The sequence below is a fragment of the Euleptes europaea genome, chromosome 19, assembly GCF_029931775.1.
Source record: "Euleptes europaea isolate rEulEur1 chromosome 19, rEulEur1.hap1, whole genome shotgun sequence".
Taxonomy (NCBI): domain Eukaryota; kingdom Metazoa; phylum Chordata; class Lepidosauria; order Squamata; family Sphaerodactylidae; genus Euleptes; species Euleptes europaea.
The window spans coordinates 18,596,963-18,610,409 of NC_079330.1; the positions used below are offsets into that span (position 1 = coordinate 18,596,963).

General features: G+C 46.3%; 1 protein-coding gene across 1 annotated transcript; it reads right to left on the reverse strand.

The window, feature by feature from the left end:
- Nucleotides 1-2,804: 2,804 nt before the first annotated feature.
- On the reverse strand, nt 2,805-12,685 carry RAD51D (RAD51 paralog D). The gene is made up of 10 exons (XM_056864885.1): nt 12,607-12,685; nt 11,081-11,142; nt 9,710-9,828; nt 8,996-9,077; nt 8,733-8,867; nt 6,246-6,341; nt 4,779-4,869; nt 4,182-4,252; nt 3,215-3,382; nt 2,805-2,899 (listed from the first exon to the last, which is right to left on the reverse strand). Exons 1-10 carry the CDS (start codon nt 12,683-12,685, stop codon nt 2,837-2,839), a joined length of 966 nt encoding a protein of 321 aa, XP_056720863.1. The 3' UTR covers nt 2,805-2,836.
- Between the last annotated feature and the right edge of the window lie 762 nt (nt 12,686-13,447).

Consider the following 13,447-nt stretch of genomic DNA (forward strand, 5'->3'; position numbering starts at 1 on the left):
GATACATTTTCGATCACGTGGTGCTTCGTTATGCATTGTTGTCTACTTGCGATGCATCAGTAATTCTCTAAGCGCAGGCGCGTCTTCGCTTGTCAGTTTCACTAGCCGGGGAATACAGTGTACCTTATGTCAGATAAGAGAGTTCCGCGTGTCCCCGAGCGGGAGGGGAGAGAGAGCTTCAGCCTAGGAAAGGGGGGTCTGAGCGGGCGATGCTAATGAGTGTGTGTACTGCTTTCAGGCACTTCAAGTGAAGGGAAGGGGCTTTGCTTGGTGCTTGCATGTCTGCTCATTCCCGTGTCCATGTGAATGCTGGGAACTTATTCATAGACACTTCAACAGCTCACTCCATACCCTGCCAGAAATGTTGTTAGTCTTTAAGGTACTACTGGACTCTTGTTCTTTTCAATTGTAAGGGTTTTAAGTAGTAGTTGGCTTTATTTTAAGAATGGTACATAGGGAGAAATTCAGGGGCAGACCCGGCCACTGAAACAGAATTCATTTCCAACAACATACTTTCTTCAAATATTTCTGAAAATAAAAAATTAAAAAGTATTGATAAGTACACATGAGAGAGCCCTATCAGGCAGGCTAGTTCCTGGGTTTAAAATATTTTAATTGTCATCAGTCACAAGTCTGAGAAAGGTGCATTCCCATGCTAAAACCGCTGTGAAACGATTAGTACTATTTTAAAGTAATTAACCACAAAAATCATCATGCTATTATTGCAATCAGCATTACCTTTTTATTGATAGCCAGCTCAAGGGCATCATGTCCTAGAATTTTACTAGCATAAAAAATACAGAAGAAATACAAAACACATACATCCTTAAGTTCCAATAATGTAGGATTTATAATTCATGATATAAATAGACATATCCAGGACAAACAAAAAGTACAGTAAACTGCTAGTCCAAGGAAGTGCTACCATTATGGCAGAAACAAAATTCTTGAGGGGAAACCAGACAGCCCCTTCATCCTCTATAGTGAGAAATTATTGAGGGGAGACACTTCTATCCCCCCTCCATGATACTCATTCTCTCCCCATTGTGTGGTACAGCCGTAGGGAGGCCAAATGGATATACGGACTTCTCTGAAGAGGCTACAGATCACCATCTTCAGCCAAAGAATAAATGCTATGCTCAGAAACATCTTCCCCACAGTCTGTCCCTTGGATATGGAGCAATATCCAGCCTGAGGAAGAGAGTTCCATGAAGCTCATATGCTTGGATTATTTGATCTTACTATTATGACATTTTCCCCACCCTTCCGCCAGGGAGCTCAGAGCGGCATCCACCATTCCCCAACCTGCCATTTTATTCTCACAACCACCCTGCAGGGTAGATTAATGCAAGCGAGAAGGACTGGCCCAAGATCATCCAGTGAACCTCAAGTTGATGGGAGCATTTAAAGGATTTCCATGTAGCATCTGTCCGAGGCAGCACACTATATAGCCCGACACACACACCCTGACTGCAGCCTTCCCAAATTTCAGTCCAGCAACATGTCTTAAATATAAAGGCAGTATTCTACTATTGTTTGGGTTTGTGCCAAAAGCCACAGATCACAGCTCCACCACCCAAATGGGATAACTGGCCCATTTCAGCAACCTTTTAAACCTGGCTTTGGTCCACTAACAACACCTAATCGTTTGACTCAACCGCTCGGTCTTCCAGAAATGAATATTTGCAGAGGAACATTCTGTTCATTGAGAACATTTTTATACAGTTAATCATACTCTTAATATTCCAGAAATAGGAGCAACCCTATCTTGGCTTGGGACTTCCCATAAATGCCAGTAACTCAGGGCCTCCCAGCAGATTCCAGCTGCGCTATTTGTTAAATGGTGATTCCCTGTTCTGCACGAACTTTGTAAAAAGCCAAGGAAGGTCCCTAAAATCCAGTCTACACCGTATTGGAGTGAGCACTTGCCAGATGAGCCGGTAACTCTGTGCCTGGACTGAACCACTTCAGACTGCAGGTAGGCACTGAGAGCCAGTGTGGTGTAGTGGTTATAGTTCAGATTTGAATCCCCCCCTCTGCCACGGAAGCTTGCTGGATGACCTTTGGCCAGTCACACGCTCTCAACCTAACTTATCCGACAGGGCTGTCACAAGGACAAAGTGGAGGACAGGGAACAATGGAAGCCACTTTGGGTCCACGCTGGAGAGAAAAGCAGGGTGTAAAATAAGTAAAACAAATAAATGGTGCAACACTACTTTGTACAAATGCATTCTCCGCATACTGAGAACTAGCAGGAAGAACGGTCTTTAACCTAGCCTTCCACTGACAAACTACTCCGCGCTGGTTTTTTTAAAAATAGAAAATGATTCAGTTTAGAGATCCCCCACCTGCAAACCAAATCAATACCCATTTACCAATTCAACTAATGCTTGTGAGAAGCTGCCTAAAAGTGATCTGAAATGTTTTCTGCATCCAGCTAATTTGCCCGTTAGCTCTCGGCAATTTTCCAGTACGGGTGTCTTCCATTAGGCTTGCTAACATGTTTGTTTTTGAACAGACATTTTTGCTAGCCCAAAATGAAAGAACCAATGTCTCACTTTGGCTGCAGGGTGCCACCTACTTAAACCCGGGTGTTGTGGCTTAAGCTGGTCTAATTACAGCCATTTCCATCTGGATGGCGGGAGCCCATGCTCAAAGTCACAAATGAGAAACTCTCCTCCTTTCCCCTCCTTCTGAACACCTGGCCCATCCTCTCCACTTTGGCTTCTGCAGCTTGCGCTTCCTGAGACGCAAAACTGCCAGTCTCCAAGCAGGCAACTGGCTGGCTTAAAAACCACACCTGTGAGCATCTTCCATTACGGTCCTTCTCCAGATGTTAACAAGCACCTTCCGCTGGTGCCCAGTTCTCGAGGTCCAGCTCTACCTGAGTCCCAACTGGCTGTAAAGATAAGAAACATGCTATCAGGAGGCGGCAGTTAATTTTTAAAGACTGAGAGATGGCGTGGGTTCTGGTCTGCATGAGAACTTTGCTATCTACCCAAGATAGAATTTAGAGGGAGACATGCTGTGGCCATAGAGGAGGAACCATACCCTCTGCAGATGCTCAAAAGTACTACTGTATAACTAACTAAATGCCCACCATGGTGACAGCTCGGGCAAAAAAATTCCTGTCAGAACTCCTGCACACTCGAAGGCACTGCCTTCATATCGAGACTACCTGTGGACCCAAGAAACAATCTTCAGGAGTCCTCACCTGCCGAGGGCATTTTGTTAAGGACGCAATTCGACGGGTGCCGGTTTCCCCACCAGATTCTTTGCCACTCTCCAGCAGCACCCGAGTATTAGGCACAAAACTCCAGGAACGACCCAGCGCTGGCTTGGTTTGCCCGCTGCTGGCATCTCGAGTCACGTGGTTGGTCACCTGAAAAAAAACGGCCGGCTCCATCACTGCGGCTGCTCCACCGCTCTGTATGTCGAGAAGGTCGACAAAGCAGTTGCTCTCACCACCCCCTCTGGAGTAACAAATGACACTTCAGAAGAAAACAGAAATGAAAACAGGCAAAGTGCAAGGTTACCCTTTTTAGGATTGTATGGTAAACATCATTAACAAAAGATTCAGCTTCACTCACATAACTACAATTCCCAGGGTTCTCGGGGGACATGATAGCTTTCAACCACATTCAAGCCAATTGAATCTGGTTTATTCCATTCATACCACAGCATCTCCCACAGGTAGAATCACATCCTGCTTGTTCACTTTCCAGGAGCACCTGACTGACCTCTGTTGGAAACACTCTACTAGGCTAGATGGACTGGTCTCTTGTTTCAGTTCAGGCCAGCAATAGCCATTAGTTTCATTTCAGAATACAAATTTCCACAAAGGTGGTAGGCTTTTGGGTTCCTTTATTTTTACACATTTAGGATGCAGGGTTGAACAGATCTCCTCTCTGCATTCCTCACCAGCTGTGGCAGCGGTGAAAAATTGTTCTGTGGCTCACAAAGCCTCAGTGGCCAAACACCTGCTTTGAATGCAGAAGGTCCCACGTTCAATCCCCAGCAGCTGCTGTTAAGGATCTCAAGTATTAGGAAAGACTTCTGCCTGAGACCCTGGAAAAGTTGCTGCCAGTCAGATAGGCAATACTGAGCTAGAGGAATTCTACGTAAGGGATCTTCATACGTTCATAACTGGGGGCGGGGGGCAAAGAGAGAGAAGTACCCACCAGAACAGCCACTCCAAGCTCCTTGGCCAGTGTCTTCAGTTCTCGAGCCACATGCATCATGAGGGCCATGCCTATAGAAAGAAACAGTCATGGTATCCAGAATCCTGTTATAACTGTATTTTTTCCTCCAGAAAGCAAGGCCTTTTGCAACCAAGCCATCTTTCTACACACGGCATGCAGTCAGAGCTTCCAATAACCTGGATATGGTGGCTCAGTGATACTCTGGAGGGAGTACGACTCCCATAATGTAATGTGTATTTCAGACAAACATCAAGCCTCCCCCCCAAAAGCACTCCTTGCTGTTTGTCCTTGCCTGCATATTCTCTCTAGCCAACAGCTGAGCTACTAAGATGACACGGAACATTCACAACATTCTCACGGCCAGAGGTGAAGGGCCAAGGTCAGCTTGTTGAGAAACAATGCAAAGGCAAGGAAGGAGTTGGGGAGGAGGGGAGATTCTCATCTTTTAGGACAGGAAGAGCATGCCTGTTTTTGAAGGCATTACTCTTTAAAGCACCCTGTACATCAATGGTGCCGTATAAAACAATACCACTTAGCATTTGTGGGAAGAAAGACAGAGACACATCTGCTACTCACCATCAGGCTGCCGGCTTCCCAAGAGAGGGTAAATCACAGCGGAGACAGAATCTACCACTAGAATCTTCACTGGGGCAGATGCACTTACAACCTGCAGGAAGACACCGGGAACCAAAAGGCCAATGAAGGAAAGAAACGAAAATGAAATGGTCAGAGAGCAGCCACAGCCGGAGATGACTCCCCCCACCCGGGAATATGCCACACCCAAAGCCCCAGTTATAGTGCCGGGGCCTTGGAGGTATTATCTTCTTGGCTGCAGCTGCTGAGGGCTGCACACAGCCTGTCGCTGCAAGAGTGTATGACAGGCACCTGCTCTATTCCCCCAAATTCAGACTTGGTACCCAAATTACACTATGCAGACCCTGCACACTGGCATCTATCTGCTTACAGAACATCATGAAATTTGCATTTAATTCTAAACAACAACCCCCCGTCCCCGGTAAATCGTTTTTGCAAGGACTTAAGAGGCCGAAAGCAAGGAGAAGGGGAGGGAGTGAAGAGGGAGAAAAGGGGTGACATTTGGTGTTTGGGTGGTCACAGGCCTGACTCGTTATGCCCCAAAAGCCTGTTTTCAATGGCATTGACAGAGAAGGCTGTTCCAAAGCATGCGCAGAATCCCATTCGCTTTCCATTGAGCAACACTAGTCAGTCCCCACCTACCTGGGGCTGGGAGGCAAGAGGGTTTGGGGGATCTTGGACAAGATGCTCTCCAAAGTCTCCCCCATACACACACATATACTAAGAATGCTGACACATCTTCCTCCTCATTCCTTCCCTGTGTGCACAGACATGCTCAAGTGGTTGGTGTCAGTGGGGCTAAACTGAGTCAGACAGAGTTGCTCTCCAGAATTTCTTGTGAAAGGGCCATCAAGTCACAGGTGACGTATGGCAATCCAGTAGGGTTTTCAAAGCAAGCGACTCACAGAAATGGGTTGCCGTTGCCTTCCTCTGCATAGTGACCCAGGTATTCCTTGGTGGTCTCCCATCCAAATACTCGCCAGGGCCGACCCTGCTGAGCTTCTGAGAGCTGACGAGATCTGGATGGCCCAGGCTAGCCGGATCAGGGCCCAGAATTTCTTACAAAGCGGGAAATTGCTCCCCAAGCTCCCATGATGTTGGAGGAGCCTTGGGGATATCACCCCAGTTCTTGCTGGGAAAGACATCCGGGGAAGATGGCAGACTGCACCACTCCCACGCATTCCCAAGGCACTGCTCCCATCAGGAAATGTCATCACTTCCCAGAGTTCCCTGGGAGCAGATGGCCCAGGCATCCTTGGCCGACCTCTGGTAGGCCACCAGCTTTAGAGGCCCAACCTGGCCCAACCTGGACACCACTGAAGGACAGAGGAGGATGGCCTGATCCTCTTTCTTTGTTGTTTGCAAAATAAATGTCCTGATCCTCTTCCTTTGTTTTTCGCCTAATAAACCTCTGAGATTATCGGGGGCTACGATCTGAGGGGTTCCCACCTCCTGAGCCACACTGCTCCGGAACTTGTGCAAGGCATCCAGCAGCTTGTAGGCATCGAACACGCGAGCAACCTGGACCCTCTGAAGTGCCTCTACCTGTAAAGACGAGGGGATAAGACAAGCAGGGGACACAGTCAATGATAGGCACAGTATTCTGCACGCAGAAAGCAACACTTTGAAACCCTTTCAAACACAAAGCAGAAGTATTACTATTATTTTATTGCCCTCGTTTATACCTTGCCCCAATAGGCACCCAAAGCAACTTACATCACTCCCCTCCCCTCCATTTTATCCTCCCAACAACCATGCAAGGTAGGCTAGGCTGAGACTACGTGACTGGCCCAAGGTCATCCAGCAAGCTTCCATGGCACAGTGGGGGTTCCTTTATCCCTGTTCTTTATTCTCACGGACAGACAGGTCATGAGCAGAACAAATTCTATAAGTTCAGTGATACAGAAATAACCAAACATACAGAAATACAAAATCTAAGGAAGTTATAAGGAAGTATCAATAAAAGCCATAGATAAATTTTTTTGCCATGGCGAGGGTTACATTTGATCAATATCAGCCAACAGCTTTGCAACTATCTCTTGCTTTAGGGAAGGTGCCTCACCTCTGGATTTATACTGTGATCCATTTATCTCTGGCAAGAGCATATTTTTTGCAATCAATTAAAAAAGGCCAAACAAATTCCCTGATTGACAATCACAAAATTGTACAGAAAAGGGGATCCCTGAAAACCTGCCTGCTAACTCTCCCAACAATGAAAGCTTACTTAATCTGTCCTTGAGTATTCTATATTTGGGGACAGTTAAAAAATTTACAATAAGCAGGACAGGATCAGCACAGTGGTCCAGCTAGTCCGGCATCCTGTCTCACAAAGTGGCCAACCGGTTCCTCTGGGGAGGGTGAACATGCTTCCAGTTCTGGTTGAGCTGAGAACAGCGTTGTGATGATGCTCCGCTTTGGGGAGTGTTTTATTTTACTTTATTTTTAGCTTTATTATCTTTTCGTTTTATTAACTTTATTTGTTAGCGTTTAGCTGGCTGGCAGCCACTCTATTAAGGGATTTAATAATAACAACAAGCACATTAATTTACAATAGTTTACAGTTTGCAGTGAATTCCTTCCACAAAAAGCAGCTAGTAAAAGTCTTTGTCTCTCAATATATTCCATAAAATCTCCTTGTCATAGTAAAATTCCATTAAAAGAAACCTCCTTGTCAGTAATAAAATTTTCAGCATAGTCCTTTCCTTTACTTCTTTGATCCTATGACCCATAGGTCCTGAGCAGTTATTTCTTAAAGGAAAATATGATGGAGAGATATTTGGCCACAGCGAGTGTTATATTTGGATCTCTATCCATTCGCAAAAAGGGGACTATTTTGTCTCTTGTTATGGGGGCAGGAATTCTCCCCAATATGGGGGTGATCCATTTATCTTGGTGGTGTTTAAAGAGGGGGCATTCCATCATCTTATGAGATAATGTGTCAATTTTCTTTGAATTGCATGAGCAAAGTCTGTCAGAGCATGGTAGATTTCCATATCTTCCATTTAATACTGCTGAGGGTGCAGCATTTAAACGGGTGAGCATAAAGGCGATTCAGAAGGAAGGGACTGTCAGGTTGTAAAAGTATAGTGGAGGTAGCAATATGAGTAGTCCCATCTCCGTACTCTGAATGGGCACACAGTCTAATTAAAGAGTATCTCTTACGAGGCCAAAGAAATTACCTCCGTGTTGTAACGGGGCTATAATGAGACGTCTCCAAGCTAGCATTACTCAGCAAGATAAGAGTCCTACCGTAGATACAGCTAAGGATGAAACCCAAACAACAAACGCACGGATGCCGTTACAAGTTCTGAGCATCTAAGAGTTAGTCTGACAGCTTTACAAGAGGAGTTAATAAGAACTCAAAGCAAAGTCGTGGAAGAGCCTCAAAGCAATGCGGCTGATCTGTCTGCCATCTAGGAGCTCCTCCGGGAGTTACTAAGAACATAAGAACATAAGAAAAGCCCTGCTGGATCAGACCAAGGCCCATCAAGTCCAGCAGTCTGTTCACACAGTGGCCAACCAGGTGCCTCTAGGAAACCACAAACAAGACGACTGCAGCAGCACCATCCTGCCTGTGTTCCACCGCACCCAAAATAAAAGGCCTGCTCCTCTGATACTAGAGAGAATAGGTATGCAGCATGACTAGCATCCATTCTAACTAATAGCCATGAATACCCCTCTCCTCCATGAATATGTCCACTCCCCTCTTAAAGCCCTCCAAGCTGGCAGCCATCACCACATCCTGGGGCAGAGAGTTCCACAATTTAACTATGCGTTGTGTGAAAAAATACTTCCTTTTATCTGTTTTACTAATAGGCATTTGCTGCCTCCCTGTGTCCACCGGCTTTGATCATATCATGAACCAAAACGCCCATCCTATGCTGCTGGGCATCAGAACATAAGGACACCTTCTGGCCCTCTTGAGTGAACACTGACCTGTCCCTCCTCAGCCTCCGTCCTGCGCTGGAGCAGCTGCAGCAAACGAGTGGCTGTGAACCCCCCCGTGGAATCAATATACAGGACACCCTGCTTGAGGCTTTCAGAGACGTTTGCCGCAATGTGGAGGCACACCTAGAAACAGACAGCAAGAGAGCAGGATAAAAACAGGGTACCAGAAAAGCAAGACAAAATATTTTATTTAGAATGGAGCAAGGGTAACGCTGTCTTTGGCCAAACGTTTCACTCCAAAGTCTGCATACCTGAGTTTTGCCACTCCCAGGTCCACCCGTGAGCTCCATCACCTCCCCGGTGTACAAGCCGCCATCCAGAAGCGTATCTAAACTACGAAGAAGAGTTGGTTTTTATACCCCGATTTTCTCTACCTTTAAGGAGTCTCAAAATCGCCTTCCCTTAAAATCGCCTTCCCTTCCTCTCCCCACAACAGGCACCCTGTGAGGTAGGTGGGCCTGAGAGAGTTCAGAGAGAACCGTGACTAGCCCAAGGTCACCTAGCAGGCTTCACATGGAGGGCTGGGGAAACCAACCCAATTCACCAGCGTGGTGTAGTGGTTAAGAGCGGTTCTGTCCAAGTCACAGTTCTCTCCAAACTCTGTGTTCATTGTCATGAACTTCCAAGAAAAATCAAAAGAACCCACTGGCCATTATTCTCCATAGACAGTGCAGCAACATTGCACCCTTTTGCATCTTTATGGCTAGAGAAGGGGTGTCAAACATCAGACCCGAGAGCCGGATCCCCTTGACAGCTCTTATCCGGCCCACGAGCCAGCCACTCCCCCCACCCCCGCCACTCTTGATCTGACCTGGCGAGGCATGGCCCAGCCCGACCAAGTGGCATTTATGTCATATCCGGCCCTCGCAACAATTGAGTTCGACACCCGTGCTGTAGAGGGATACAAGATCCAATTTTAGATCGGAATCAACAGTAAGGACCTGGACGGGACTGAACCTCCTTACCTTTTGCTCCCCGTAGACAAGATGGCAGTGGAACTCTTGAGGTCCTCATAGAGATGGGCACCATCGACAGGGAAGGAAGAAAACTGAGCCAGCAACACACGCCGTACGGCAACCAAGGCCTTCAAATAAAAGAGATCAAAGCTGAGCCCAAGTCTTCAACTGGAAGGGCTCCAACCCAAGCCCAGAGTTAAGCGCAAGGAGCTACTAGTCAATATCCCGTCCAAGAGACCATCCATTAAGGGGGAGAGGCCCACAGCTCACTAGAAGAGCACCTGCCGGGCATACCAGGGTTCAGCCCCGGCATCTCCACTCAAAAAAGGATATTGAGCCTGATCCATTATCCAAACTTCTCAGGAACAAATTCTGAATAACATTTATGAACTGGCATGGTACAATTTGCCCTGACCTGGATTTCCTAGGCTAGCCCAATCTCATCAGATCTCAGAAGCTAAGCAGGGTCAGCCTTGGTCAGGAGATCACCAAGGAACACCAGGGGGTGACATGGAGGTAAGCAATGGCAAATCACCTCTGAAAGTTTCTTGCCTTGAAAACCTCACAAAGTCACCATGAGTCAGATGTGACTTGACAGCAAAAAAGGTTACAATTTGGCACTAGAACCCTTAGTTACATTATCTGTTACCTAAATGATTGTGAGTGTCTTAGTCACAAATAGTAGTTTATTATTAGTTTCTCTCACAGAATCAGCAATATCCCTAGTCTTTAGTAAGACACAGCCTTTAGCACAGTTCTTAAAAAACGGTAAAGGTCCTCTGTGCAAGCACTGGGTCATTCTTGACCCATGGGGTGATGTCACATCCCAACATTTTCTAGGCAGACGTAGGGGGTTACCGCACTTTGTATTCCCAGCGATGTATTAAGAGTTTGAAAAAGTTGTAAAAAACATCGCTTTAAAAGGGTTTTTGGATACCACAGTTTATAAATGGTTGGAAGACGTCTTCACAGCTAAAGGGGTCAAAGTGCGAACAGTATTTTTTATAACGTTTTCAAACTCTTAATACATCGGTGGGAATACAAGTGCAGTAACCCCCTTTGTTTACAGGGTGGTTTGCCAGTGCCTTCCCCAGTCATCTTCCCTTTACCCCCAGCAAGCTGGGTACTCATTTGACTGACCTTGGAAGGATGGAAGGCTGAGTCAACCTTGTTAGCCGGCTACCTGAAACCAACTTCCATTGGGATCGAACTCAGGTCGTGAGCAAAGCTTTGGACTGCAATATGGCAACTTACCACTCTGCGCCACGGGGATCCTAGCACAGTTCTTAATGCTCCGGAAACCAGACAAACCATAACCCCTTCTGCATGCTGAAAAACACAATAATTGTAAGACAGTGTCTCTTGATGGCGGACTCTCACCTTGTAGGATAAAGAACATTTCCGGGCAATCACCTCCAGATCTGACGAGACAAGATCCATCACTACAAAGAACAATGGGGGGGGGGGGGGAGGAACACCCAGAAATCATAATTTAGTCATTGCAAATGTTACATGTCTTCCTGCTATGGCCCTACTAGGTATTTATGGGTGTATTTTATTTTGTTAAAATACTCACACCCCACCTTTCCCTTGTGGCTCAAAGCCACTTACAATACCAAGATTAAAAGTACACAAAATCCAATAAGTAACCCCGTCAACCCTCCTCCCACCCTAAATCCCTGCAGCTTAAACCCCATTAAAGGCTCTCAAAAATAAAACAGCCTTAAAGTGCATCCTAAAAATCTTCTGAAGACAGCAATCCCCCCCTCACCTCCTCAAGGTAGACCCACCCCTCTGCAAACTGGAATACTTTATAAGAAAGACAAAATTATGCTTTTGAAAAAAAGGTAATAAGGCAGTTTTAAAAGAGGGGCGGGGGATTCGATTTCATCGTGCATTACTTGCTTCTGAGATGGATTCATCCAGTGGCACCTTAGGCAAAAAACTCTATCTCATCCTCCCAATCTACAGAAGGGTCATGTATACCACCATGAGATCCTTTTGGTAACAGTAGTGGAAAATGTAGTCTGGATCAAAGCCACTGTCTCCAGTTAATGGGAGCAAGTCTCAAGAAAGTCCTTTCTCCGCCTGATTCCTTGGAAAGCTGCTGCCAGTCGGCAGAAAATATTGAACTAGGTAGCCTAAGAGTCTGAGTCAGTAGAAAGCTGCTTTATTTGGCCAGGTACTCTGACCAGGCCCTGACCTGGATGGCCCAGGCTAGCCTGATCTTGTCAGATCTCAGAAGCTAAGCAGGGTCAGCCCTGGTTAGTATTTGGATGGGAAACCACCAAAGAATACTAGGGTTGCTGTGCAGAGGAACGCACTGGCAAACCATCTCTGTTAGTCTCTTGCCATGAAAACCCCCAAAAAGGGGTCGCCATAAGTCGGCTGCGATTTGGCAGCACTTTACACACACACATACACACTCTCTGACCAGACCAACACCTGATGCTGGCTCCAACCACTTACTTTCCATGGCTCCACCCCATGACCATGTGTTTTGAAATTGACAACCTAGCATCCTTAACTACAGCTCTCGTACAAAGACCTTAATCTTTAGCCTGATCCAATATAAACCCTATCCAATGTAAAATTTACTTATTTTTTTAGCATATTTCTTATCCTGAATCTCTCCCTAGTGGTGGCCCAATTGCATCTGTTCATTTAGACTGTAAGCCATTTGGGGCAGGGACTCCGCTCTCTCATTTCTATTATTTTCCGAACCATTATGAACTTTAAGGGTGCTATACAAATATTATTTTAAAACACGTAAAAGAGGGTTGTGGGACATCTGCAGGCACGGTTGGTTGCTTGCAGGCTTCAAAGACAACAAACTTCCCTTCCCCAAATCTGACACAGGGCTCCTTCCTATTTCTCCTCTCCTCCCAAGGAAATCCGGTCTTTACCTGTTTTGCAACCATTTTCCTTGAGGTGTTGGACCATCTCAGCCGTGAGGCCAAGGCACAGTCCCACCCGGAGGATCATGACTCTGCTGACGTTTCAACCTAGACAGGAAAACACAGGGGACTCAGCGGCTTTGAGACCCACAAGAAGGGAGACCAGGTGAAATCCAGGCTGACACTAACACAAAAATCACATTGCTGTTTAATGCTATTAATTATACCCGGAATCAATGTCACTAGCTGTCATGAAGAAACCTGTAAACTGATCTCCCGGTACAATTTTTTAAAAGGGAAACAGGGTCCCAGATAAGATCGCAGTTAGGATTAGGTCTTCAGTACAGGGGTGAAAGGGGTGTAAGCCTTCTTCCCCCATATTGTTTCCCCAACTGAAAGCAACTCCCTCCCCCACGAGGCTGACCTGCAGCCCCATACTTTTCCAGCCAGGAACCCAACTGGAACACCATGCGAAAAAGGCAAATAATTCACATTAAATAGACCCGCAAATAAATTTATTCTATTCTATCCTAATAGACTCGTGAATGCACCCATTACCCACACAGACAGTGCAATTCATTCATTCATTCAATTAATTTATACCCCACTTTTCTTCCCAATGGGGACTCAAAGCAGCTTACATCCTTCGTTCCTCCATTTTATCCTCACAATGACCCCGTGAGGTAGGTTAAGGGCAGAGAGTGCAACTGGCCCAAGGTCACCCGGTGAGCTTCCCTGGCAGAACTGGGGATTCAAGCCTGGGTCTCCCAAATGCTGGTCACTTTCCCAGGAGTAAGCCCCACTGAACAGACTTGAGTAGGATTCTGAGCGGACCTGCTTAGGATGGCGC